Here is a 26,907-nt window from a genome sequence, read left to right as displayed (position 1 = left end):
GTTCTTTTTCCCAACCCACAAAGCTAGATACTAAGGTTTCCTCTTCCCATGCAAGAGCGCTTGGTATGGTCTTGATCTTGTATTAGGCAGTTTTTGCATTGCTATACAAAAGGGGAGAATAGGCACATCACATGACAAGAGTGGGAACAAGAGAGAGAAGAGGGAGGAGATGCCACACTCTTCTAAGCAACCAAGTTGCACATGAACCAACTGAGTAAGAACTTACTCATCACCAAGGTGATGGCACTGAGCCATTCATGAGAGATCTGCCCCATGATCCAGTCACCCCACCAGGCTCCACCTTCAACACTGGAGGTCACAATTAAACATAAGATTTGAAGCAGAGAAATATACAAACTATATAAGACCTCTCTATACTGTATATAATATAGAAACCCACAGGGAGGTTTTCCAGTTCATTTGTTCTTTAACTGCATGTACAACCAAACTAGACAACAAGCACTAATTCAACTAAGCCAAGCCCAGCCCTCCCAGAGCGATTCCAGCTCAGCTCAGAGTACCACGTGCCACCCTCCACTCTTTCCCTCTTCTTCCCTGTCCAGGCAGGATAGTCGAGAAATAAGAGTTCAGAGTACAGGCTGTGGAGCCACGATGCCTTGGTTAATAAATACACCCACTCTCTCAATCACCAGATGTGTGACTTTGGGCAAGTTGCTTAACCCCTTTGAGCCTCAATTTACTTATCAATAAAAAGGATATTCAAAACTGCTTGAGGGTCCCTCTTACCAGGGTATTCCTCTAGCACCCCAAATATAATATTGAACTCAATGCTTTTGACCCTATGTGCATGCACATGTACAAAGACCCACACAATTTCCTTCTTCTGTCTTCTGTCATCTGAATAATATCCTCCCATCACCATAAGCAAAGGCCTTCATCAGTCACCCCAGTTGGAGTACAGAGCCTGCCTAGGTGCATGCCTTGACCCCTACTCCTCCTTGATCTCCCACTTAACTCCACCCCCACATTCAATCAGTTACAAAGACCAATCACAATGCCCCAAGAAACTGCTACCAACACCCTTCTCGAACTAGACCTTCCTACCTAATGCCTCGACAACTTTGATGACTTCTCAGTGACCTCTCCACCTGGAGACTCTCCCTTCTTTATTCTTCCATTTACATCAGACAAGAGGACTCTTCCTAAAGCATCACTTTTATTATGCCATTATTGTCCTCAGAAACCTTAAATGCCTGCCCACTGCATAAAATCCACATTTCTTAGACTCTCCAATCTCATGTCTCAGCCTCATCACTTCTCAGGTCACCACCCATGCCATCCATACTACTGTCCCCACACAGTTATTCATGCCTCCCCACTAAATGCTTCTTCTCAATCCCTCTGAACTCCACTGGCTATTTAGAGTCCAGCTCTTCCACAGAATATTCCCCAACAAGTCACCCCAGAGTGACCTCTTGTTCCCTTCTGCACTAGAGGACCAGATTTACCCCTTCCAGAGGGCAAATGTCACTTCCTCAGAATTCCCTCCCTCCATGACCCCCACATATTCCCCGTTTTTCCTCTCTCCTGACTTCTCATCTTCATGATTAAAGAACATTTTTCTCAGGCCAAATAATTATAAAAATGACCACAACTCACATTTATAGGGCCGTATCTAATTGTCAAGCACTGTGCTAAGCACTACATATGCATTAATTCAGTTAATCCTCAGTGCAACCTGGTGATATAGATTCTCTTCAGCGATTCACAACTCAACATAGATTTGAGTACATTTTCATAGAAAGATAATGGAAAATAAACAAATAAACCCCAAAGAAATAAAGATAGATATATATGTACACACATGTATATCTACACACATATAGTATATATAAAACAGCATTATAAAATAGTAGTATAGCATATATCATATGCCTATATTTTTTCTTTTACAAAGTATATAAAAACTATGAAGGAAAGTAAAGCAGGGTAAAGAGATTGAGAGATGATAGGGATTGAAAGATGATATGGTCTAGCTGTGTCCCCACCCAAATCTCATCTTGAAATGCAGCTCCCATAATTCCCACATGGAACTCAGTGAGAGAGAACTGAATCATGGGGTGGTTTCCCCCATACTGTTCTCGTGATGGTGAATAAGTCTCACAAGATCTGATGGTTTTACAAGGGGTTTCCCCTTTTGCTTGGCTCTCGTTCTCTTTACCTGCCACCATATAAGATGTGGCTTTGCTCCTCCTTGCCTTCTGCCATGATTGTGAGGTCTCCCCAGCCATGTGGAATGTGAGTCAATCAAACCTCTTTCCTTTATAAATTACCCAGTCTCAGATATGTCTTTACTAGCAGCGTGAGAACAGGCTAATACAAGAGAAATAGGATGGGTTGTTATATTAGATGAAGTCATCAGAGAAGTACCATATCAACAGAGACCCAAAGGAAGTGAGGAAGAAAGCCAACAGAATTATGGGGTGAGAATGGTCCAGGAACACATTAAGAAACTAAACTACAGAGAGACCATGTGACTTCTCAAGGTCACACGATAGCAGGCACAGTATGTGAATCCTAATTCTGACTCCAAAGTCTTATCCTTAGCCACCAGTCCTCACCTTCCATTAATGTTCTGCAGCAGTTCATTCTATTAGCCAGCTCTGGATTTTTAAAACTCCCTTTTTCCCCATTAGTTAACAAATATGGACCTTCTACATGCCAGGCACTGACCTCCATTCATTAGAGGTCATCTACCTCTCCAATTTCTTCTCCAGGTATAACACGTTTCCATGGTTTCACATCCATCTCCCACCCTTATTCTTTACAGTTCTGACTCTAGACTCTATTCCTTATCCAGTTCATGACTTCAATTACCATCATCTTTCTGCAACTAATTCCTAAACTGGGGTCCCAGTTTAATTTGATGGCCAGTTTCTTGGGTGCAAGACTGTGCCTCATTCATCTCTCTATTCCTAATACTCATCACAATGCTGGATGTGAAATAAATGAGTGCCTCTCTGAATAGATTAAATTTGAACTCTGCATTTCCATCTGCCTTTGGGACAGTTTGACCTGGATGTTTTCCCAGCATCTCAAAATCAATATTTCTAAAAATGAACACATTATCTTCCATCCAAAACCTGTCCCTCCTCCTATATTCCTTGTCACTCACAGCAGCGCCACAAAGTATCACAGTCACCAACCTTGCCATCTTTCTCCCCCACAACAGCCATCTCACCTTTCCATTCCCATTGCCTTTACCCTTGTTCAAACGTTTGTTTTCTCTTGCCTAGACTAATGGGACCGCCTCCTCAATATATCCCAACTGATGGTACTTCCTACACAGCTATGCAAAATTAATTCCCTTCATTCTGTCACTTTTTGTGAAATTTGATGGTCTTCTACCCACAAAATTTAAGCTCAGTATCCTGTTGCAACCCATATGGCCCAATACCTATTGGGCATCTTCTCCACTTTGATATCCAAGAAGCCCTTAAATTTCATTGTTCTCCAAAACTGACCATTCAGGTTTTTCTCAACCGAACCTCCTTCTCTGTATTTTCCATCTTGGTAAATGTATGCCATGCAACAGTTCCCTTGGCCAGAAACCGAGAGTTGCTCTTGTCCTCTATTTGTCTAATGTGTACTCTCTGCCTTCCACTGCATGACCAATGCCTTGCTCTGTCCTTCATTATGTCTCACCTGCAGCTATGCCACAGCAGGTCTCTGCCTGCTGTTTTACTCCCTTTTTGTCCATTGGCTACATCACCAGTTATCTTCCCAGTATGCAAATGTGGTGATGCTCTGCTCTTGATTGAAATCTATCAGTAGTTTTCATACTTCATCACATCTTGACCGTGACTACTGTCCAGCTTCCCATCTCACAATTTTCTTCTTCCCCACACATTCACAAAACCACACAAAATTCTTAATGTTCCCTGATTGTAGTACCATGTTCTCTTGGTCCAGCCTTGGGACCACAGCTCTCCCTGCCTGAAACTTTCATAATTCACCTGCCATCTCTCCCTGAAAAATTCATTCTCATCCTCCAGTCCTACCTAGTCTAAGTAGCTTTTTATGACTCTGTCCCGCCTGCATAGTGTGACTTACATCTGTTTCCAAAGCAGTCTGTGCCTGGTGTTATTACAGGGCTTTTGAAGTTCTAATTTTCATCTCTCATGTCTATCTCTTTAGATTCAGGGCTTCTTTTCCATGGGATATTTTTCAACTCTGCATTCTAGTACTTAGAAGAATACTTGGGAAATGAATGTTCAGTATATGTTTTGTGAAAGAATCAATTGGCTCACATTTGGGGAAATCCCCACTGATATGAAGGATTAGTAACATTATTTAGTCTACAGAATAATGCTCTTTTCCTACATAAGGTTTGTGTTGTATTATACATGATTCTGTATTATATATGATTCTGTATTATACATGATTGTGTTGTATTATACATGATTCTAAAAAACCACTATGACTCAACAACAAACCATGTGATTATGATAGATTTACTGAGTGTTCCTTCAGCTTATTATTTCACAGAGGACAAGGACTACAGCTACTGATATTCTTCATTAAGAACATATGATAGGGTCCTAGGAAGGTATTTAGCACATGCCTTTGAAGATTAAGTAAACTAACATACACTATGTAATTAATACACAATTTGGGTCAAGTAGAAGTCTAGGGTAGAGAAGGAAAATATAATTTAAATGTTTAATTCCTATAACTTAAACAATTAACATATCTTTATATTCTGAAATATTTACTAGCACAGTGTCTCTCATATAGTAGGTGATTGATAAATGCATTTTAAATGAATGATTGTTTAATAACATTCTCAAAAATATTTCTAAAACTATCACAACACAAATTGCATTAAGGCTGAAGTTATGACTGTCATTGAGATCTAAAATTTTGCTCTAATAATAGTTATGGAAGGCCACAATCCCGTGCTCAGGGATCCAAGGATAAATAAAGCTATGTTTTCAATTGCAATGCTTATAACAAGTTAATTTTACAGTTTAATCTTCCCAGGGTAGAGGTGGTGGATTTTTCATTCTCACTGTTTATTCTGAGAGGTGAACAACAATTTTCAAAGTACTTTTTAATGACCAATTTTCATTTGGAGGTTACATCCATAACTTTAACTAGGAGGACTTATGGGGTGTAGCGGTGACTTCTGTACTTAAATTACACCAGAAGTGCTAGCATTTATTACCTTCCAGCTTCCCAGTTTAGATGTGTGCCCTTTCTTAAAAACTATCTTACAACACCTCCATTTAAAAAATGAGATTTATAGGAGAATGGTGTGAACCCAGGAGGCGGAGCTTTCAGTGAGCCAGGATCGCGCCACTGCACTCCAGCTTGGGCGACAGAGCGAGACTCTGTCTCAAAAAAAAAAAAAAAAATGAGATTTATTCTATAAACCCATAGCAAGAGAATTCCCTCACTCCATATCCCTGGATATTGTATTTTACAGTTTCCTGCTTCCTTTTTCCATGTTTCTCAATGCCTGCCTCTATACTCTGATTGTTTTATACTTGTCCCCAAAATTTTCCTCCTCACAACTTTTAAATTAACGCAGTGCACCTGCGTTTCAGAGTCTGTGCCAACTCTCTCAGATATCATGACTTCAGCAGAAAATCCTGATGAAACTGGACCATGAGCGGACAAGGAACAGATAACCACTGCAATAATACTGTGCATCACCGTATAAAAGGCTCATCTGCAAATTAAAGGAAGTTTATTAAAATAGATGATATGGAAAAAGTGATTTAAAATTCTTGGAAAGGATGTGAGAAAAGTTGAGCAGAATGTGACTTTCACAAGTGCTTGAAATATTAGATGATGTATAACATCCTTATAATAAGTGATCCCCAAAATTAAGTTTAAAAATTAGAGAAACATCCTATTTAATTTGAAAATTCCTACACCAATTTGAAGTGCCTCTGCCTACATCAGAACATCATGTAAATTCCCAATAACAGACCTGAGCATTTTCAATTCCTTTAGGATTGTCTTTAAACAGAAGATACAGCTCATTTGCATTCTCCAAGCTTCCAAATCATATTTGTTTTAGGAAAAAAGTGCATTTTTTACAGACTTCCAGCATCAAAGAAGGTTTTTAAAATCTTTAAAATAGCTTAGATAATGTAATGTCGTTAGGTGACTGAAAGATAAACCCAGATTACAGTTAGAAAAATTGGTAGAGGGCAGGAAGAAATGGACAATAGAAAAAACACAGGACTTCAAGCCCAGTTCTTCTCATAGCTTTATTCTACAGGACCCCAAAAAGGAAAAGGTCAACTTCAATATCACTGTGTGCTTCCATTTGGAAAGGAACAGCACTTATACCAGCTGGAAGTAATTTTGCTTTTAAACATCCATCTCACTTCATCCTTAACTCTGTTATGGGAATGAATATTTTAAAATAAACATGTTTAGGCATTTATTTTCTCCTCAACTTGACTATCAATGCCTCGTGCACATTCAGTTACTAACTCTTGTATAAACAGTAAGCTCTCTAGAAGCAGACTCTACGTCTCAGTCATCCCAATACTAAGTAGTTCCTTTGTAAATATTTGCTGAATTAATCTTATTTCATCATTACAGGATCTTTATAAGCTACAAGTAGATATCATTACCACCACTGCACAGTGGAAGAAAGAAAGAAACAGCAACATTAAACTCAATGACTACTTTATATATTCTTACCTTCCTAAATTAAAATTTCTCTAAATTAAGCTTCTCTCCAAATTTAACTTGTTCTTCATACTATATCTCACAGAATTATTTTATAAATGTCTGTTAGTTAGTTCTATATTACCTTTTTTTCCTCGAATTCCCTGTGGACACAAGAAGACTGGGGGATCAGTTTCACTACAGTAGAATGGGTTGGAGTACAACCCTGTATCTTTGCCTTTAGATGTAACTAACCATAAGATACTTTAATTCATGGAGTGAATTACCAAATGCAAAGCATGGATAAAAGGTATGGGCTAGACCATGGGAAAGTAGTTTCCCATGTTATCATAATGAATATTCATTAAATTATAAAAAGTTACAACCCAAAATAAAACCCTTGGCAGAATATCTATTTGGAGATATAGATCAGTTTAAGAGCTGCATGTGCTATATGTACCCGATATTACTATGAAACTCATGAAGACATTTAGAACTCATGTCTTTTCTCGTAAAAAACAAAATAATAAGATTTTGAGACATCTTACCATATGTAACAATGTACAAACAGCACAACAAAAAAAAAGACATGGATTGTGGGGAAATCGTCATTAGACTGCAGTAGTTACTGTTATCAGTTCAATCTGATTTTCATTCCCATCTGGGCAATGTCACTGCTTAAACTGCTTAACTCAAAAGATCCTTCAAAATATTAAGAACTGTTGACATCTGGAGATGGAAGTCTATTTTTCCTCCAAAACCTTTTTAAAATAAAGACCTATTTAAATTTTTTTTTTTAAATCCAGATCTAATTCCCTAAAGACTTTCATGAGCAGATGCCGCCTGAATACAAGAGGGGACATTTCCCGAAGCCAATACAGATTTCAGGTAATCAAAAAGTTATAAACTGTTGCTGTAAAATGTTTTGATGATTTATTTTTACCTAAATAAATAGTTTGGATGGGGCAGGTAGAGGGAGAGAAGTTTCTAAAAGGTCAATAACATATCCAAAGGGTATTTAAACTGACAACCTATTTCCAATGAGAGAGCCACTCAACCACACTGGCTGTGTTCGTTCAGGAAGAAAAATCAGCCCCTAACATGAGCATGAAGGCCAAATGTTCAATATGGAAAATTCTATATTTATATCCATGTTCAAATTATTCCTTATATTGTCAGAGTGTGTGAAGAGCCTTTATGTTTAAATACTGACAGTCAGCCCTTTTTCAGGTTCTCTAATGCTATGTGCATGTGTGCACATATAGCGCAGCCTATAGTGAAAAGACAGGGCAAGAAGAGGAGGTACAGCCACAGCAATGACAGCAAAGGAGCTGAACTTCTGCCTCTCTCAGTCTTGACACACTTTTCACTTCCCTCTTACTTCCCTCTCAATACAGCCTGATTTTTCACTGTGAAATCTGATGTAAAAGGAAGTTGCACCTAAGGAAATGGGTGTGTATACACTGAATGACGTCTCCATGCCTTTTTAAATTTTCCCATTCCTTTCCACATCCACTGCCATAATGCAAGGATCTATCATCTGATGAGAATGATGGTGGTGGATGTGGTGGTGTAGGCATTCACTCACTGAGGGGAAATTTACAAAGGACCATTTGTGGGGTTAGGGGCCAGGAGATGTGAGGCACCTCAGACTACTGATGTTGGAGGTGGTCATCGATCAGGAAGGGAGTAAGAATGAGGGAACGTCATAGTAACAACATCCAAAGATGACACTGACGACTGCCCTAAATGTACAAAATCACTGGGCATCTGTTAAGCTAGTTTCCAGAAACAGTGTGCACTCTGATAGTCATGGTGCTATAGATGCAAGAACATGCACAGTTCAAAGGAGCAATATCTTGATGTCATGTACTGTGCTCATAAACTCAGTCCACTGAATGGAAAGACATGGAGCCAAAAGTCACTTCCAGCCAATGGCTTAACATGCAATCAAATGTGAATTGTAACTTTGGTCTTTGGTGGGTCTACCACGGGACAATGTGATTTGATTCCATCAATAGTTTTAAATGTCTACTAGTTTTTGTTTTGTTTTGTTTTGTTTTGTTTTGTTTTTGAGACACAGTCTCACTCTGTCGCCCAGGCTGCAGTGCAATGACGCGATCTAGGCTCACTGCAACCTCTGCCTCCTGGGTGCAAGCGATTCTCCCTGCCTCAGCCTCCCAAGTAGCTGGGATTACAGGTGCCCGCCACCATGCCCAGCTAATTTTTGTACTTTTAGTAGAGAATGGGTTTTGTCATGTTGGCCAGGCTGGTCTCAAACTCCTGACCTCAGGCAATCTGCCAGCCTCGGCCTCCCAAAGTTCTGGGATTACAAGCGTGAGCCACCATGACTGGTCTAAATGTCTACTAGTTTATGAAGCATTGTACAAGTGCTTACTAGGGGTACAAAAATTAGTAATTCTTGCATGGTACTACTTGCCATCAAAAAGTTACAACTGAATATCTGCAAATGAGACAAATTATGTCTAGTTAATTCTGCCTTGTCATTCAGATCTATATCAACAATAAAAGAAAAGCAAGTTAAGAAAATTCAAAGAATAATTATTTCAGGAGGAGTCAGGGAGAAATCAGTGAGGCTACAAGAGAAGGACACTACATTTCAGATATGTCTTGATGGATATACAGATTTTCACCGGGCAATGTGAGGGCAGGAAGTTAATTCTAAGCAGTGGGTAAAACAGGAGATACAGCTGGTTATGGTCCCAGCTACTTGGGAGGCTGAGGTGGGAGGACAGCTTGAGGCCAGGAGTTCGAGGCTGCAGTGACCCATAATGGCACCACTGCACTCCAGCCTGGGCAACAGAGTGAGACTCTGACTTAAAAGAAAGTGAAAAAAAGAAAAAGATATGTTTGGAGATCAAGGAACAGTCCAGTTTAGCCAGATCAAGGTGTAGACCTAGCAGCATCATGAAAGAAAATGTTAGGATGGAGAGCTATCACTGCGTTGTAGGAGCCTTGAAAATCAAGCTAAGGAATTTGTATTTTTGATTCTATAAAAATTCTATAAAATTCTATAAAAATTCTATAAAATTCTATAAAAATTCTATAAAAATTGGGGGGTGGCATTAAAAGATTTTGTGCAGGAGAATTCTATGACTCAAGTTAGGTTTCAGTAAATTTGGTTGGTTTTGAGTGGGGAGTAGCAGTCAGTGCAAATAGGATGTAACCGTCATGGCCTAGAGAGGATGCTGAGAACAAAATCTTGGTGGTGGAAATGGAAATTGAAGGAAGAGACAGACATAAAATACAGAAGAGAACCAATAAGTCTTGGTGACTTATTCGTCATGATGAGAATACCATAGAGAAGGAGACTCTTTTGCTTTGTTTGTTTGTTTTACAACATGTCTCAAAAAATGTTGCCACAATAATTGTTTTTAGAAGACAGAGCATGATGTCCTTTTTGACATACTGACTTTAAGGTGTTGGTAAAACTTTCTTATGAGTCTGACCAGCAGAAGAGGAATGGAGCAGACTATAGACTCAAGAGATACTCCCCCATCAAAATAAGAATCAAAGCCACACTTTGATTAGGAAGAGAGTATAGAGGGAGAAGATAATTAAAAGACAACCATGTGAAAGGCTGCACGAAATGGGTAAAAGAGAGGAAATAAGTGTCATAAAAGGAGATCTGGCTGGGCACGGTAGCTCACACCTGTAATCCTAGCACTGTGGGAGGCCAAGGCGGTTGGATCACTTGAGGTCAGGAGTTCAAAACCAGCCTGGCCAACATGGTGAAACACCATCTCTACTAAAACTCTAAAGAAAAAAAAATTAGTCGGGCATGGTGGCGGGTGCGCCTGTAATCGTAGCTACTCGGAAGGCTGAGGCAGGAGAACCGCTTGAACCTAGGAGGCAGAGATTGCAGTGAGCCAAGGTCACACCACTGCACTCCAGCCTGGGTGACAGAATGAGACTCCATCTCAAACAAACAAACAAAACAAAACAAACAAAAAAACGAGATCCGAGAGAAATCAGAGAAAATAGAATAATTCAAGCAAGTTGGGAAGGCTTCTTTCATTCAGTATCTGTTGTTGAGCAAATATTACAAGTCAGACTTCATGCTCAATCCTGGGGATGAAGTGGTGAACAGGACAGAAAACCTCTGCTCTCACAGAGCTCACAATTTCCCAAGACATGTTGGTAAACAGCATGAAACAACCCAGTGAGTTCAGAAGGATATGAATTGAGAAAAGGCCCTCAGGAACTTTAACCAAATGAATACTTTTGGAAAACAAATGGGTGATTCAATGCCCAAGGGTGAATTAATTTATAATATTGGGTGCAGTTGTAGAATTTTAAAAGATTTTTCAGACTTGCAAGGCTCCTTGAACAAATAAGATACTCATCTCCCCACAACCCCCTCCCCGCCTCACACATTTATCTACTTGAAATAGTCACTAAGAAGAGAGGCTATTTAGTAAAAAAAACACATTCTGCTATGTATTATTGAAAAGCAATATTATTCACATGTTCTGGAAAAAGTGAGAACACGAAAAATAAATAAAAGGACAAAAAATAGTAAGGGCTTAATAATTTAAGCCCAGAAATATATCTTCAAAACAATCAACTACTGTCTAGTCTACAATTCTGCAGAAATCTTGCATACATATTTTATATTGCATGGCTCATTAATTTCCAAACCATCCATAGCTTTATTTTACGAGATGGCGTAAGCTTTAGGCCTGGGGAGAGAGGGTGGCTGAATTTCAACACTTCATCCTATCATTTGTTTAGTACACCCCTTACATTTATATGACATAAAGAAAATAAAATAATGATTGTATGATGAAAAACTTTTCATGGATTCAGAATAAATGGATTTTTCAATATTACCCTTGTGGAATTACTAATTTGAGTTTGCTTTATTTTTAATAAACATAAAACTTAAGCCAAAGCCATGATACATCCATCAAATGACAATTCAAAATTGAAGAGATTTTTTTACTTTACTATTGAAACATACATTTTCCTCCTCATTTTTAGTTGTAGATTACATCACATAACATCTGCCATCCCTAAGTTAGATGGCACAAATTAAGGACACCAATGAATAATTTTGTAGGTTTTTTTTTCCTCTGACCTTATTTCTGATTATCTTTCAAACACACAGCTGAATTATCATCTCCCTCTTTCTCCCCACTGTTAGCAGGATTACCTCACAGGAGTGCAAAATAATGGGATTAGACAATGAAATAAAAAATGTGTTTTGGTCAGGCTTTGGGTTGAACATGGAAGCTGGCGGGGCAAAAGTGAGCACTCTAATTTGTAAGAAACCTTCTCTACTTACATGTACTTATGCACAACTCGCCCATTTTCTGTCCTCTCTGGCATTAACAACGTCAATTACAGTGATTTACAGGTGGTGCTCATCAGTTAGCATATTAGATGCTTTTACTTGTTGAGAAGAGAGTATGGAATGAACTTTTTAAACTAAATTATTATAAAGTTTCAGAATTGCAACTCGACTCTGTTCTGTCATTTCCAACATTTCCTCTCTACTTTCCATTCATGTAGTTTCATCCTTTGCCTTTCAGTAAATCATTTTTCACAGTGTTCTATCTCCAAGTCAGGTAATAAAATACACACACACACACACACACACACACACACACACACAGACTCACACTCTCCAATTTCCGATTTCTCTATCATATACATATATTTCTCTCAGTTAGAGCTTCCAGTTAAATTTTGCTTAGATTCCAGATAAATCATCTTATAAACCTCCATCCCAGAGATATATATTCAAGGAAAAAACTGTATCATAGTACAAGATAGTTTGGAAGTTATATAAACAGCCCACTTATTGGAAAGAGAATAAGATATCAGGACTATTATTTTAAAACAAAAATGGAAGATAGAGTTTAAGCCTTTAAAAATCATCCTTTCTCATCCCAGGATTAGTAAAGACCACCCTATATCTGATCACAAGTAAGCAAAGTACTTATGCATATGTTTGGTGAAAATAATATTACATATTTGGGCATCATTCTCTAATATTAGCTTTGAAGCAATATCAACAAGAATAAAAATGATAATCCAAACTATTTTTTCTTTATTCTTCCCATCATATGACAACTAGCTAAAAATTTGTGAATACAATTCAAGAAACAGGTGTCAAGTCAATTCTCAGCCAGAAAACTAATCACTTTGGTCTCACCTGAGCCAAAGTATACATCAACATATTTCTGTTCTCTAAATAAACAGTGAACACTTGCTGATTCTGGAGATAGCACTAAAAGGTTTGCTTTTTTAAATGTATAGTACTCCCTAGGTGTGACTTCAATTTCATTTCTCATTTATAGTGATTATGGCCACCTATGGCCCTGTGCGTACACTAGACATGCTGATTCAATACCCATCCAGTTGCTGGAAGAACAGGCACAGTCAAAAAGCTGTGGTCACTGAGGAGCCAAGCAATGCAAGCCTTCCAGTTCCGGAGAGGACATTCCTGCCATCTGCTCCAGCCTTGAGTTCCCTGGGCTGCCATGTGTGTGAATGAGTCTCTAATATGACAACTAGCCCTCTACCCTATGTTTATTCTAAAGAACTGCAAAGACAGAGACCCTACGAACTCAACACCCAACAACTACTCAGCCCTCTACACTAAACATGCCACTCAGGAAACATTTGATCTCTTAAAGACTGTAAGTATTTCTCACAAGAGATATTCTATATATGCTTGGCTCATAATGAGTGGGCATCTCCAGGTATAAGTGAAAACAGAACTAAATACAGTTACAAGTCAAATGTGGGGCATTACAGGTGATGTTCATATTACTTTTTCCAGTCCAAAAGGATTAAGACTGTTCTCTTTAAAATTACATATTCAAGTGAGACTAGTGTCCTCCCAGTTACAATGACCTTAACTATTGGAGTGAAGAAAAAAAAGGGAGGGTGTCCATTTCCATTTCTCATGGCCATAAATTCGAATGACTGACTCAAGTTGTTGAGGTGACTCCATTTCCCTGAGTACTAAAGAATGGAGCAAGTGGAAACACCTCTTTCCATGCAAGTTTGCAGCCCTCAAGTCCAAGTTTTTCACCCTCTAAACCCAAACTATGCTATAGCCATATGTGACCCCTTAGCTTATGTAATCCGGGAGCTGGTCCAGCCCTTTATCACTCTCATGTGCCCCAAAATCACTTCCATTCTATTTCTGGCTCCTGTAAAATACTCTGTACACATCAAAACCACCTAATAACAAATCGATGCAACCCAAGACTCTTTGTGGGAGGGCATCGTCCCCTATTTCTCTATGGATCCCACCAAACAGCAAAACATTTCTCCCTGCTTTCGCAGAACGCACGTTTCTCTGAAAGCCAAGATCCTAACACAGTGCCCGATACCTTTCCAAGGCTATACTGTATATAAATTATTTCCAAGTGTCACTGAGGACCATTTTCTCTGAACACACTAAACTGAAGCTAGCCATAAAACAAGCCATACGCTCCGGCTGAAGAATCCGACATGGGCAAGATACCGCCAGTATCTTACCAGGGGACAAAAATACAGTTGTAATGAAGAAACGTTTGGGGGCATAAAGGAAAAGTGGAAGGAGACGACCAATACTATTTCAGCTCATTAATCCCCAGGTGTTAGGGGAAGGAAGCGTGCGGTCTGGAGTCATCTGGCAGATGCATAAACAACCTTGGAAATTTTCAGAGAAGGCAAAAGTACGCACAGGATCGCCGGGGACCCTGCCACCGGCGAGTTTCAAACACACTTCAAACATCTTTTCTTCCCCGACCTGGATCTTGCATGCACCCCCCTCTCCTTTGCACCCCATTCCCGCCGCTCCCACCTCCCCTTCCCAGTCCCGCCAGGTGACTGTGTCTCATGCAGCGAAGGCAACAAGCGTCCCTAGCCGAGGAAGGGAAGGGGCAGCCGTCTCGGCTCGCGAGGGAAGGAGGGCGGAAGCGGGCGCCCGCTCGCAAGCTTATTGCATCCTACCGCCTGTGGAGCTGGCCTCCTCCAGCTGAGCCGAAATGCTTTCCACTCTCCTCACATTCATGTCTGGGGACACAGGGTGCAGGAGTGAGACTCAGGGGTCCACTGGCCAGGGGCGTCTGTCGACGGGTCTGCACCGGAGCGCACCGCCGCTCGGCCCGGGGGCGTCCGTGGAGCTGGGAGAGAGAGCTTCGGCGGCGGCGGCGGCGGCGGCGGCGGGCAGGGCGCGCGGAGCCTGCTGCAGGTGCAGGCGGAGGCCGGCGGGGGGCGCCGGGGGCGCTGCGCGGCCCTTGGCGGCGGGGGCGCGCGGGGCGCGCGGGGGCGGCCGAGGCGCTGGCAGCTCGGCGACAGCGGCTGGAAGCTGGCGAGCTGCACCGGCGGCTACAGTGCGGGGACCCCAGCCCCTCGCCCGCGTGGGCGCCGCCCCTACCACCTGCTGCCGAGACACCGGACTGGGGGGTGCGGGTGGGTACGGGGATAGGAAAACGCAGCTGGTGGTGCGGTGCCTCTAGCGACAGAGCAGATGGACCTGAAAGAGACCCGAGGTGACTTCGGGCTGGGCAGGGCACCCCCGGGAGTTGCCAGCGGCTCTCAGTGGGCGCCTCTAGGACCCCTTGTCACTGCGAGCAGCGCCTGTTCTGGGGAGGGGCTCGAAGGCGCCGCGCCTTTTCAAATAACACCGCTGCGGCCCCCAGGGGCTCCAACTCGGACAGCTAGACTGGAAATACTGGTGCCAAAGTTAGGCTGAGTTTGAAGGACACCAGAGGGGAAGCGCAAGGAGATGCCCTTCTCCGGAGCCGGGCAGAGCGCCAGGAACTCCTAGACAGGAAACTTCCCATTGAAGCTAGAACCGGTCATGCGACTCGGCTAAGTGTGGGGAAACACTGGCTCTAGACTCCAGGTGAGCATCGCAGGGCAGGGCGGAGGTGAAGAATACCACCTTGGAGAGAGGGGGTGGCATCCTTGTGGGAGGTTTCATTTGAGATCTCCCAGGCAGGTCAACCAGCAGCTATCGCTCACCACCCCCAGGGTCATTTGCCCTTCTGAAGCACAGTAAGGCCGGGAATAGTTGGGAAGGTAAAGAGAAACCAATAAGACCACTTGTGGCCATGGTTACTGTTTGAGAAGTCAAAATTAAAACGCAGACTTCTGTGTCCCCAGGAGTCAAATGCGTAAAGCCTCTCTTTTCAGAAGAAAGGTCAAGTTGACCCGTTCTCCAGGCAAACGGAATTAAAATTCCCTCTCACTCTCAGCTGCAAGGCCAGTTGGCCATGACTTGGGTGGAAGCCATTTCTAAGTGTTTGTGAAACTATTTGCCCTCCCTGTGGCTGCTGGATTATTTATACACACTGTCACCAAGGGAAGTCTTCCCCCTTTCTCCAAGTAGGTCTCAATTGACACCTTATTACCCTTCTCCCCATCCCCAAACCCACGAACGATTTACTTAGTCCTTTGAGCCCTTATAGCTTGTATTTGTATATTTCTTGAGAGCCTCTTCCTCTCCTTTTAGTTCATTGTTAAGGAAACAGATGCTGACACTCCCACTGTCTGGGTTCAAATCCTAGTTCCACTACTGCATAATCGTGTCGCTTGGTACAAATATCAGCTATAACTGGTACCTACATTATTGTTTTGTTGTGAGGATTTAAGAAAATGAATAGATGCAAAGGGCTTAGGGCTATGGCTGGCATGTAGCCAATCACTGTATAAAGATAGGCAACCCTGATTCTTGAACTTGAGAACAATATTGTATTGACAAAGCAATTAGAAAAGTTCCTTGCACATAGTTAGTCTTCCCTAAACATTTGTTTTTTCATTATTCTGCAAACATCTAGTAACTACTGTGTACAAGGCACAGTTGTAGGCATTGGGATACCACAGTGAATACAACAAAGACCCTCAGTTACTGGCTTTCTATCTAGAAGGCAGAGACTGACAATAAATCAAGGAATCAGAAGTGATCTGCTGGGGAGATCACTTTTATATAGGGGGTCCAGGAGGGCTTTATGAAAGAGGCAACAGTTAAGTGGAATCCTGATGAAAGTGAGGAGCCAGCCGTGGACATCTCAAGGGGAAAAGAACTTCCAAGCAGAGAGAACAGCAAGAACTAACATAAGAACAGCATGTTTGCAGGGCAGCTAGGAGGCTGACAGGGCTGAAGTACATTGAGAGAAGGAAAGGGTAACAGGAGAGAGAGTCAGAGAGGATGGGATCATATGCAGTGTAAATGTTTATTGAATTTTGTCTGCATACTTTTACAGCCAATGCATTCTTCCCACTTGCCAGCTTCCTTATAACAAGTCTTCTCTCTGCCCATTCTGTCAGATTTAATCATTTGATTCTGTCACATGCCACCTTCTCCCTCTTCTGCAGACTTCTCATAGCAAACTTCCAACTTACTGACCAACTACTTCTTTCTCTTTTTCTGTAACTAGCAGTCTTTCCAGAAACCAGCCACAACTTTGAATCACTAATACTTGTCCATCTCAAAATTTTATCTTCTATATGATGACTTCTAAAGCTAAAGCTACCCGAGCATGCTGGTTTGGATTCTGCAGCCTGGGTTGGAATTCCAGTTCCAACTGTGAACAAGCTGTATGTTTGAGGACTAATAACCTGCCTCAATGTTCTCACTCTAAAATGAAGAAAATAATAGTTTCAGCCGGGCAAGGTGGCTCACGCCTGTAATCCCAACACTTTGGGAGGCCGAGATGAGGGGATCGCCTGAGGTCAGGAGTTCGAGACCAGCCTGGTCAACATGGTGAAACTCGGTCTCTACTAACGATACAAAAATTAGCCAGGTGTGGTGGCACATGCCTATAATCCCAGCTACTCAAGAGGCTGAGGCAGGAGAATTGCTTGAACCTGGGAGGCGGAGGTTGCAATGAGCCAAGATCATGCTGTTGCACTCCAGCCTGGGCAACGGTACAAGACTATGTCTCAAAAAAAAAAAAAAAAAAGGAAAGGGGAGGGGAGGGTCTACTTAACTATTGGGAAAGATTGATTATATGAGGCAGCATATGTAGTGTTTAGGATGGCTCCTGGCACACAGAGTCAGTAAGACCTACTGTCGTAATAGTTATCACCATTATCATCATCATCATATTTTGTCATGATGAACTCAAAGAAGAAATGGCACCACTATATTCTATAACAGGTCTAAGCAACCTTCCCTCACAGTGTGGGAGGTAATACACAACTCCTTCATCTCCAAAATATGCAGAACATTTTGTTGGACCAAACTACCTTTCAGATCTTATCCAATGAGCATCTGCCCATGTTGGCCCTACTAAATGTTTACCCCTTGACTAATTATAAAGAAGACAACCAAATCGTGTAAAGTAGACACTATGCTGAAGAAGTTTGTAATATATTAATATATAAATATGTATTGTATTATATATTATATAATATAATTTATATATTATATAATTTATATATAATAATACATTAATATATTTCCAAAATATTCATATGGGATTTTATATACTATAAATTCCAAGTTCAGACCTTTTTACTTGGATTCTTAGTCATTGTCAAACATCACAGAATAATTATCTTTTTACTGCCGCATTTACCATCATTTTTGATATTTGGGACCAAAAGTCCAGGATGTCTCTGTCTTGCTTGTACTATCTCTTTATTGGCTCTTTAAGTACTTCAAATGGTTATAGAGAAGAGCTTCATAGGCCACAGTGTGCTGTGCCAGCATCTTATTACTCCTCCGAGGCTGTAGCAATCTTAGCCCCTCTTCCCATCCTCAAGACACATACACAGATTTCCACCTTCTCTGACTAACTCTAGATTACTCTTTGTATAGCATGGATGCATATTTTTCCCTCAAGGAACCATATTAAAAATTGAGTGCAGAAATAGAAGACTCACCATGTGCCAGCCATTAATCTCAGACTTTATGAACATTATTTCATTTAATCTTTACAAAGCCCTGGGAGATAAGTATTGTTATTATCCCTATTTAACTAGTGAAGAAATTAAGCCTCAGAGAAGGGAACTGGTTTGCCAATTTTATAATAGTAATCAGTATCTCTGGGCCTTGAATCCGACAGTCTGACTCAAGAGCCCCCAAATTTAATTACTACACTGTACTGTCACCCTGGACTAGAATTTTGATGCTCTAGACTCTGACATTTCCTAGTTCTACATCCTCCAGAAAGTCACTGATCATTTCTAAGCTTCAGTTCCTCTTCTGTAAAAAGGGGAATTTCTGCCTCACAAGGTCATTGTCAGGATCAAGTCAGGGAATGAAAGTGAAAGCTATATGTAAACAATGGAATGTTATAGAAGCAACCAGGATTACTTTTATTATTTTCTGATTTTGTATTGCCTATTACCTTTATTGCTTTGTCTTTTCTGAAAGCCCCTTACATTTTCCACAATTCTCCCTGGCTCACCATAACTTAGGCAGTAACAGTAAAACTTCTATTATTTCATAATTGTTGAGCACTTACACTATGCATCTATGCACTGTGTTAAAAACTCTATGTCATTCTATGAATTCGTTCTAAGAAAAATCATATATACTTATTCTTACCCTGATTTTAAAATGAGACTGAGACTCAGAGAGGTTAAGTAGCCCAAGGACAGTCAGCTGTGAAGAGGTGCAGCTGAGATTTGAACTCACATTTATCTGATTAAAACACGAGAGCTTCCAATTGCTTCTTGATGGTTCTTAAACTTTAACATACATAATAATCACCTAAACTGTTAGATTAAAAACTCCTCTGCTACAGCCTATGGATGGATTCACTGAGTTTGGCAGGGAGGTCTTAGAATATAATTTATTTTTTAATAGACTTTTAGAGCACTTTCTGGTTTTCAAAAAAAAATGAGCATACAGAGTTCCCGTGTACCCCCTCTCCAGGAACCCCTCCCCGAGTTTTCCCATTGTTAACATCTGGTATTAGTGTAGTACGTTTTTACAATTGAGCCAATGATACATTATTTTTAACTGAAGTCCATCGTTTAGATAGGAAGCCTAATCTTAGAGGAAGAGGTGGCCTTCGAGGAAGAGGAAAAAAGAGAAATCACTCAGAAGAAAGGCCATGTGAGGACACAGCAGCCATCTGCAAGCCAGGAAGAGAGCCTTCGGTGTAAATAGAACTCTACTGACACCTTAATCTTGGACTTCCAGCCTGCAGAACTGTGGGAAGGTAAACTTCTGTTGTTTAAACCACATAGCCTGTAATATTTGGTTGTGGTAGGCCAAGCAGACTAATACATACCCTAAGATCATACTTTGAGAAATCACTACTCTACACTAGAGGCAAGAAAGTGTGGTCTGAAATCCACCAACATCTGCGTCACCTGTGAGCTTGTCAGGCATTCGGAATCTGGGGCCTGCCTCAGATCTTCTTAATCACTGTCATCATTTTAACAACATCCTCAGGTGGTTCCAGGTAAGCATATTACACTGTGAGAAGGCTGGGCATGGTAGCTCATGCCTGTAATCCCAGCACTTTGGGAGGCTGAGGTAGGAAGGCTGATTGAGCTCAGGAGTTTGAGACCAGTCTGGTCAACATAGGAAACCCCGTCTCTACAAATAATTCAAAAAAAATTGGCCAGGCATAAAGGCTTACACCTGTGGGTAGTGGCACCCAGCTACTCAAGAGACTGAGAGAGGAGGATTGCCTGAGCCAAGGAGGTCGAGGCTGCAGTGAGCTATGATGGCACCACTGCACTCCAGCCCAGGTAACAGAGTGAAAAACCCTGCCTTAAAAAAAAAAAAAAAAAGTGGGAAGTCCTGCTCAACAACACACTGGACACAGCTTTGTGTTTGTTTACTTATTTACATTAGGCTCCCTTGGAGCCATGCAGAGCCCACTGAGCAGAAGAAGAGGCTAGTGTTACAATCAGCTCACTGTACTTTACCCTAATGAGACAATCCAGCTTCACTTTTATGCCAGCCCTACTCACGTGAATAGAATCACTTATTATCTCATTAGGTTTCAACCTAACCTTGATCATTGGACTACACTTGCAAATTTATGATTCTTAATCTCTTGTATTATAATAATCAGGTAAAATAATCTTCTTTGAGATCCTAACATTAAAGGAAATATTAATATGCCATAATGAAACAAAAATGAGGTAAACATTTTAGAGCTGCCAAGTTAATTCCAACCTTCCTGTGGGATTTTTATATTCAATTCCTCATCTGATCTTTACAACTCTGAAAAGTTGACAGCTCAAATTTTATAATCCCCATTTTGCAGAAGAAGAAACTGAAGCCCGTGGAGATTAAGAGACTTATTTTCACAAGACACGTGGGATGCAGCCAGGTCACAAACCTTCATCGTCTGATATCTTTCAGCACTTGCTTCTGTAAGGTTTGCCAAGTTTATAAAAGCTGGAATACTGCCACATGAAGTGTAAGTCTCTAAGCATCAAAATTCAGGTTTGCCTTGCAACTTTGTCTTGCAGGATGAGTCCATATTACAAATGTAAAGTCATTATTTCACTTCACTGCCATGACCCCTGACTTGTGGACTTCAGGAAATCCACTGGCTACATTCTGTAGGTAGCAGGAGAAGTGATTAGAGGATTCGCTTCAGAATGGAGATTTAGTTTAACCAGACAGCTCTGCAAAAACTTAAATATCATTAATGAGGTGAATGCCAAAAAGATTTTACCTGAATTCCGTATCTCTAGGTTCTATACTTAAATATGTTATAATTAGTAGACAGGTCCATTAAATTCCAAATCACTTTATATCTTTCATCCTTGTATTTTCTTTAATTGCTCATTTTCCTGCATGAAGACTAAAAGTCAGTCCTTGAAAAGTAAGAATTTACTGGTTTGTCTGCTAACAGTTTGAATAAAACTGTCCCGAAGAGATTTTGTTATAACTAAATGAATCCATTTCTAGAATATTCTTTTTTGTTGTTGTTTTTTGAGACAGAGATTTGCTCTTGTTACCCAGGCTGGAGTGCAATGGTGCGATGTCTGCTCACTGCAACCTCCACCTCCCAGGTTCAAGCGATTCTCCTGCCTCAGCCTCCCAAGTAGCTGGGATTATAAGTGCCCGCTACCATGCCTGGCTAATTTTTTGTGTTTTTTAGTAGAGACAGGGTTTCTCCATGTTGGCCAGGCTGGTCTCGAACTCCTGACCTCAGGCGATCCGCCCACCTCGGCCTTCCAAAGTGCTGGGATTACAGGCATGAGCCACCGCACTGGGCCTAGAATATTCTTTTTAACCAAAAGTTGGACATAGCTGAAAGCTATTCTAAATGACTATTTTCTTCCAATATCTAATTGAAAGACATAAAGTCTTTGAAAAGGAAAAAAGAAATAGGAGAAATACGTATTTCTGATGCGTGTGTGGCTCAAAGCACTATATAATACTGTTGATAAGGAAGTTAATTATCTCGGTATATTTAAGCTTTATTCATGAAATTGGTACTTTGGAGAATTAATGTTTAATTTGTTTTGTTTGAAAATTCATTAGTAAAATTAAAATTCTTTATACAAATTATAGGTGTTGTAGGAAGACTGAGAACCTATTTCTTCAGAGTAAGGTAAAAAACCAAAAATGCCACAGTCTGGGCCTAGAAAATTCAAAACTCCGTCTAACAGTCTGTCACACTTGAATAGTGAAACTGCCGCATGTACACATTAAAATAGATGAAGAACTTGACACTCAAATTCAGGTGTTAGTTAACAACCTGCCAACAAATGAAGAAAATAACGGAAAAGGAAGACTGAGACCGTCTAAGTGTCAATACCATTAGATTTTTTAAAGTCCAGAGTCTTTTAGATAGGTGATGTGATAAAATGGTATCAAAAAGAGAAAACCTAACTATGTTGGAAGAGTGAATACTTACAGAACAAGCACACTTGGATTTAGGGAGAGTTGGGGGAACATGCAATGAAAGATACACCCCTAATCATGGGAACAGACTCAGTTTTAAAGACACAATCACAATCAATTCACTGCACTTTAGTGAGACAACTTTGTTTCACTTTTGTGTCGGTTGTACTCCTATGGATTCAACTGTTTATTGTCTCATTAGGTTTCAAGTTGTCAGTAAGAACTCAGGGATGGTGGTGGTGAGGGGAGTGGGGATAAAGAAATAAGATCATGGACTACTGGATAACAAGGTCATCTGATATGAGAAGTCATTTATATTTTATTTCCTTTGTTGATTTTTGACAACGACCTAAGAATCTTGAATCATTCGTACCACATGTCAAGCCAGACACTGTGTGGGGAAGATGTAATAGGGGAAAAGAAAGAGTCCCTTCAGGGAGCCAGCATTCTAGTGGTAGACTTGCACAAGGAAATAAGCAACTTTAGTAAGAAAAATGAATGCTTATATAGCACTCTCTATGTATTGTGTATGTGTGAACTTATCCAATATTCATGACCCATGAGTCATATGTTAGTTTTTGCTATATAAGAAACCTCCCCCAAATGTAATGGCTTAACATAATTATTTATTTAGCTCACAGTTCTGTGGTCTGCCAATGTAGGCTGTGCTCATCTGGGATCACTCAGGCATCTGTGGCCAGCTGGCAATGATATGGCCATCTTACATATCATGCAAGTGGTTGGAGTAATGGGTACAACTGGACCATGTCTCTATCACTATCCCAATGACTAGCCTGTACTTCTTCATTTGATGGTAGCTGCAGAGTTCCCAAGAGCAGCAAGAGGGAGTAGGTGCCATGGTACAGCATTTTCCAAGCCTCTGCCTGGGACACCTTTGCTACTGTCCCATTGGCCGGAGCAAGTGACAAGACCAGCCCAGATTCAAAGAAGAAAGAGTTTAACTTTGATGGAGGAAATTACAATGGCATGTTGGAAAGGGATATGCTATAGTTTCAGTGTTTGTGTACCCCCAAATTCATATGTTGAAATCCCAACCCCTAAGGCAATGGTGTTTGAAGGTGGTCTTTTGTGAGATTATGTGGTAATACGGGTTCTTCCTTCATAAATGGGATTAATGCCCTTATGAAAAAAAGACCAGAGGACTAACTCATTCCTTCTACCATGTAAGGACACAACGAGAAGGAACCAACTATGAGCTAGAAATCTGGGCTTCACCAGACACTGGATCTGCTGGCACTTTGATCTTGGACTTTTCAATCTCCAGAACTGTGAGAATTAAATTTTTGTTATTTCTAAACTACTCAAGGTGTGGCATTTTGTTATAACAGCCTGAAAAATCTAAGGCAAGGTAGATACAGAGAAGGGAAGAATTTGTAATCATTTTCTCCATCTACCCCAGGAACTATTAATATCACCGTGAGGCACAGAGAGGTTAAAGAACTTAAAGCTTAAGTTAAAGCTTATTGAGCTACTAAATGACAAAGCCAAGATTCAAACAAGGCAGTCTGACTTCATCACCAAGAAGCTACCCACTATATTATATTGCAAATGCCACAAAGGGCTTATTCCTGTGCTGTGAGAACACATAAGAAAAGCCCTCAATTCAATCTTGGGTAATAGGGAAGCTTTCATAGATGAACCTAATATCAATTCTGAATCTTAATGGACAAGCATGTATCAATCACTTGAGAAGGAAGAAAGAGGAGAAACATTGTCTTAAAACAGACCACATATGCAAAGTACCAGAGATTGAAAAAGTTTATGGTGCAGAGAGCTGCAAGTAGTTCTCTGGGCTAGAGAGCAAGTTCTGTGGCAGGAGAGGTGAGGTGTGGCCAGACTGTGGCAGTCTTAAAACCAAGCTTTGAACTTAAGTTTTAATCAGAGACATCAGCAGACCACTGAAAAAATTTAGTCCAAGGAATAATAGGTTTAGATTGTGGCTTCAGATTAATCACTCTGGCAGTCATGAAAAGAATGGAATCAGGCAACATGGGGCAAACGGGTGGATTCATTTCCAAAGGTCATCCAGTGACTAAACAATAAAGTCTGATGGCCTGAAGTAAGGTAGAGGCAATGGGGATTTTAAAAAAAGACACACTAGAAAGATAATTAGAAGGCAAGACATAATGACTAGTAAATGTGATGAAGGAGTCAGAATGATGATGCTGAGTTCTGGCTGAGATGCTGCTTGGATGAGGGTACATTTCCTGAACCATGGAGGTCACAAATAAAGGCATTTCAGAGAAGGAAATGACATCTTCTCATTTGCATATGAAAATGAATATATTCAGCTGTGAAATGGGAATTACCCTGGAGTTCCAGAGAGAGACTGGGTTGAAGAAATAGATCCAAATGTCATCAGTTGATAGGGTTTGAATTTGTGTCCCCACCCAAATCTCAGGTCAAATTGGAGGAGGGGCCTGGTGGGAGGTGATTGGATCATGGGGCCAGAATCCCCCTTGCTATTCTCGTGATAGTGAGTGAGTTCTCACAAGATCTGGTGGTTTAAAAGTGTATCACACTTCCTGTTTCACTCTCTCTCTCCTGCCACCATGTGAAGAAGGCGCTTGTTTCCCCTTCACCCTTCCACCATGATTGTAAGTTTCCTGAGGCTTCCCAGCCATGCTTCCTATATAGCCTCTGGAACTTTGAGTCAATTAAACCTCTTTTTTTCATATATTAGCCAGTCTCAGGTAGTTCTTTATAGTAGTGTGAGAACAGACTAAGAGGATACACCGGTATACAGAAGAGTGTCTAGGGAAAGTGTATGTCCATAAAACATTGCATTTAATAGGCATTTTTCTGTACCTTGAACAATTTCAAAACACTTTACATTATTTAACTAGTTTAATTTTCACGAGTCTATGAGGTAATACTGTTATACTCATTTTACAGATGAGAAAATTAAGGCACACTGTTATTAAGGTGCACAGTGGTAGAGCCAGCATTCAAACCTGGGTAATCTGGCTCTAGAGCTTATGCTGCTAATCATGAAGTTATACCGCTCCTCTGTACAGAATGAGGAAGGATTCTACTGCAGAATACTGCACAATACAAATACTAACTTTGGCTTACCATGGTGAACGAGGTACAAAAATGCAGTCTTCAAAAAATGTCAGTTGGTGAGAAATGTAGGGTTGTATCATTGTGAAGTAGCTGGGAAAAAATACATATTCATTATGCACAATCACACACACACACAAAAACACAAAATAGTGAAAATTACATTACAGTAACAGATAATACACTAAACTGAAAAAGTCTCAAATAACCCCAAAGCGGAGGGCAGAAGCCCTTTATAATTCCATCCCACTAAACCTGTTGCTCCTCCATAGAAGATAATTATGTTAGTCTGCCCCACTGAAGAACCGGGAGGGGGCACAGGATTGGAGCCAATTTTTAAATGAATTTTATCAGAATTCTGGCTATCCCTGTGCCATGAAACCAAGCAAAGAGGATTTTCCAAGGAGGCTTAGTTACAAGAGGTAACAAGATGTCAAGGACACCAAAACCTGAAATAACTTATTGTTAGTATTTAGGAATAAGGATATCATTAATCACCTTCCTACAAGGATTAGCAAGAAATTCCTTATTCATATATTTAAGATTGCGCTCTGAAAGTTAACATTGTTTTATTTTCCAGGCTATCATTGTGTATAATTGGTATTTCCAGATAATACTAAGAGCTACCGTTTTTTGAGCACCTATCATGTGCCAAGTTCTGTAATTGGCACTTCTTATTATGTCTGACAACTACCTACAATGTAGCAGATTTCCTTTCCATTTGACAAGTGAAGATACCCAGGCTTAGAGCAGTTATCTGAAATCACAAGTCTGATCATTGACAAAACTAACATGCTGCTTCAAAACTCACCAGGTTCACAGACTTTGTTTTTTGTTTAGTTTTGTTTATTCACTACACTCTGCAGTCCCCCTTGCATTCCTATGAGAAAGGAAGGAATATCCTAAATCGTATCTGCTGATTCAAGGATCTCATTTTTATCAGTTTTTTCCAATGTGGGCTGCCTTCACAATTTTGGCTGGTGTTTCTAAAGCATAGACATTCAAGCATTCTCTGCCTTTGCTTGTGGAGATGTTTTAATAAGTCATAAAAAGGTCAAAAGCTGCAGACAGGATAAGGAAGAAGGAAGGATCCTGATGTCTTATTCCTTTTGTTGGAGAAGAGAGAGCTGGAAAAGGGAGGACAGTGCTTCTTGCCAGTCGCTTTCCTGCTGAGGCACAGGTACTGAAACCAGCATTCTGTATTTTATGATGTGGCCAGTTCAACTGTCCAAATCCAGTCTCCCGTCTAAAACTACTTGGAGGGGAAGTTCATTTACACAACTAAATCAGGGACTGAGAAGACTTTCCAAAGAGGAGTTCTGAAGTGGATGTCGGCAAGTGGAGTCTGGAGCTTTTGCTAACTACAAGATCCC

The 26,907-nt window shown here is 40.7% G+C and overlaps 1 protein-coding gene and 1 long non-coding RNA gene across 5 annotated transcripts in view; one reads left to right on the top strand and one right to left on the bottom strand.

The window, feature by feature from the left end:
- The window catches only part of KCNIP4 (potassium voltage-gated channel interacting protein 4), a 1,168,224-nt gene extending 1,153,356 nt beyond the window's left edge, over positions 1-14,868 (bottom strand). For all 4 annotated transcript variants that reach the window (XM_003898535.4, XM_017959305.3, XM_031664098.1 and 1 more), the window contains exon 1: positions 14,626-14,868. In XM_003898535.4, coding sequence (XP_003898584.3) covers positions 14,626-14,686 — 61 coding nt within the window. In that variant the 5' untranslated portion in view covers positions 14,687-14,868. The remainder of the gene's footprint in view (positions 1-14,625) is intronic.
- A 188-nt stretch (positions 14,869-15,056) lies between these two features.
- Positions 15,057-24,912, top strand: LOC108585855. Its single transcript, XR_002521969.2, has 3 exons — positions 15,057-15,523; positions 19,610-21,011; positions 22,118-24,912. It is a non-coding gene; the product is annotated as an uncharacterized LOC108585855 (long non-coding RNA).
- The last annotated feature ends 1,995 nt before the right edge of the window (positions 24,913-26,907 follow it).

The sequence above is a fragment of the Papio anubis genome, chromosome 3 (genome assembly GCF_008728515.1).
Source record: "Papio anubis isolate 15944 chromosome 3, Panubis1.0, whole genome shotgun sequence".
NCBI classification, from domain to species: Eukaryota; Metazoa; Chordata; class Mammalia; order Primates; family Cercopithecidae; genus Papio; species Papio anubis.
The sequence above is the reverse complement of the archived record's forward strand: the minus strand, read 5'-3'. Positions and strand labels throughout refer to the sequence as shown.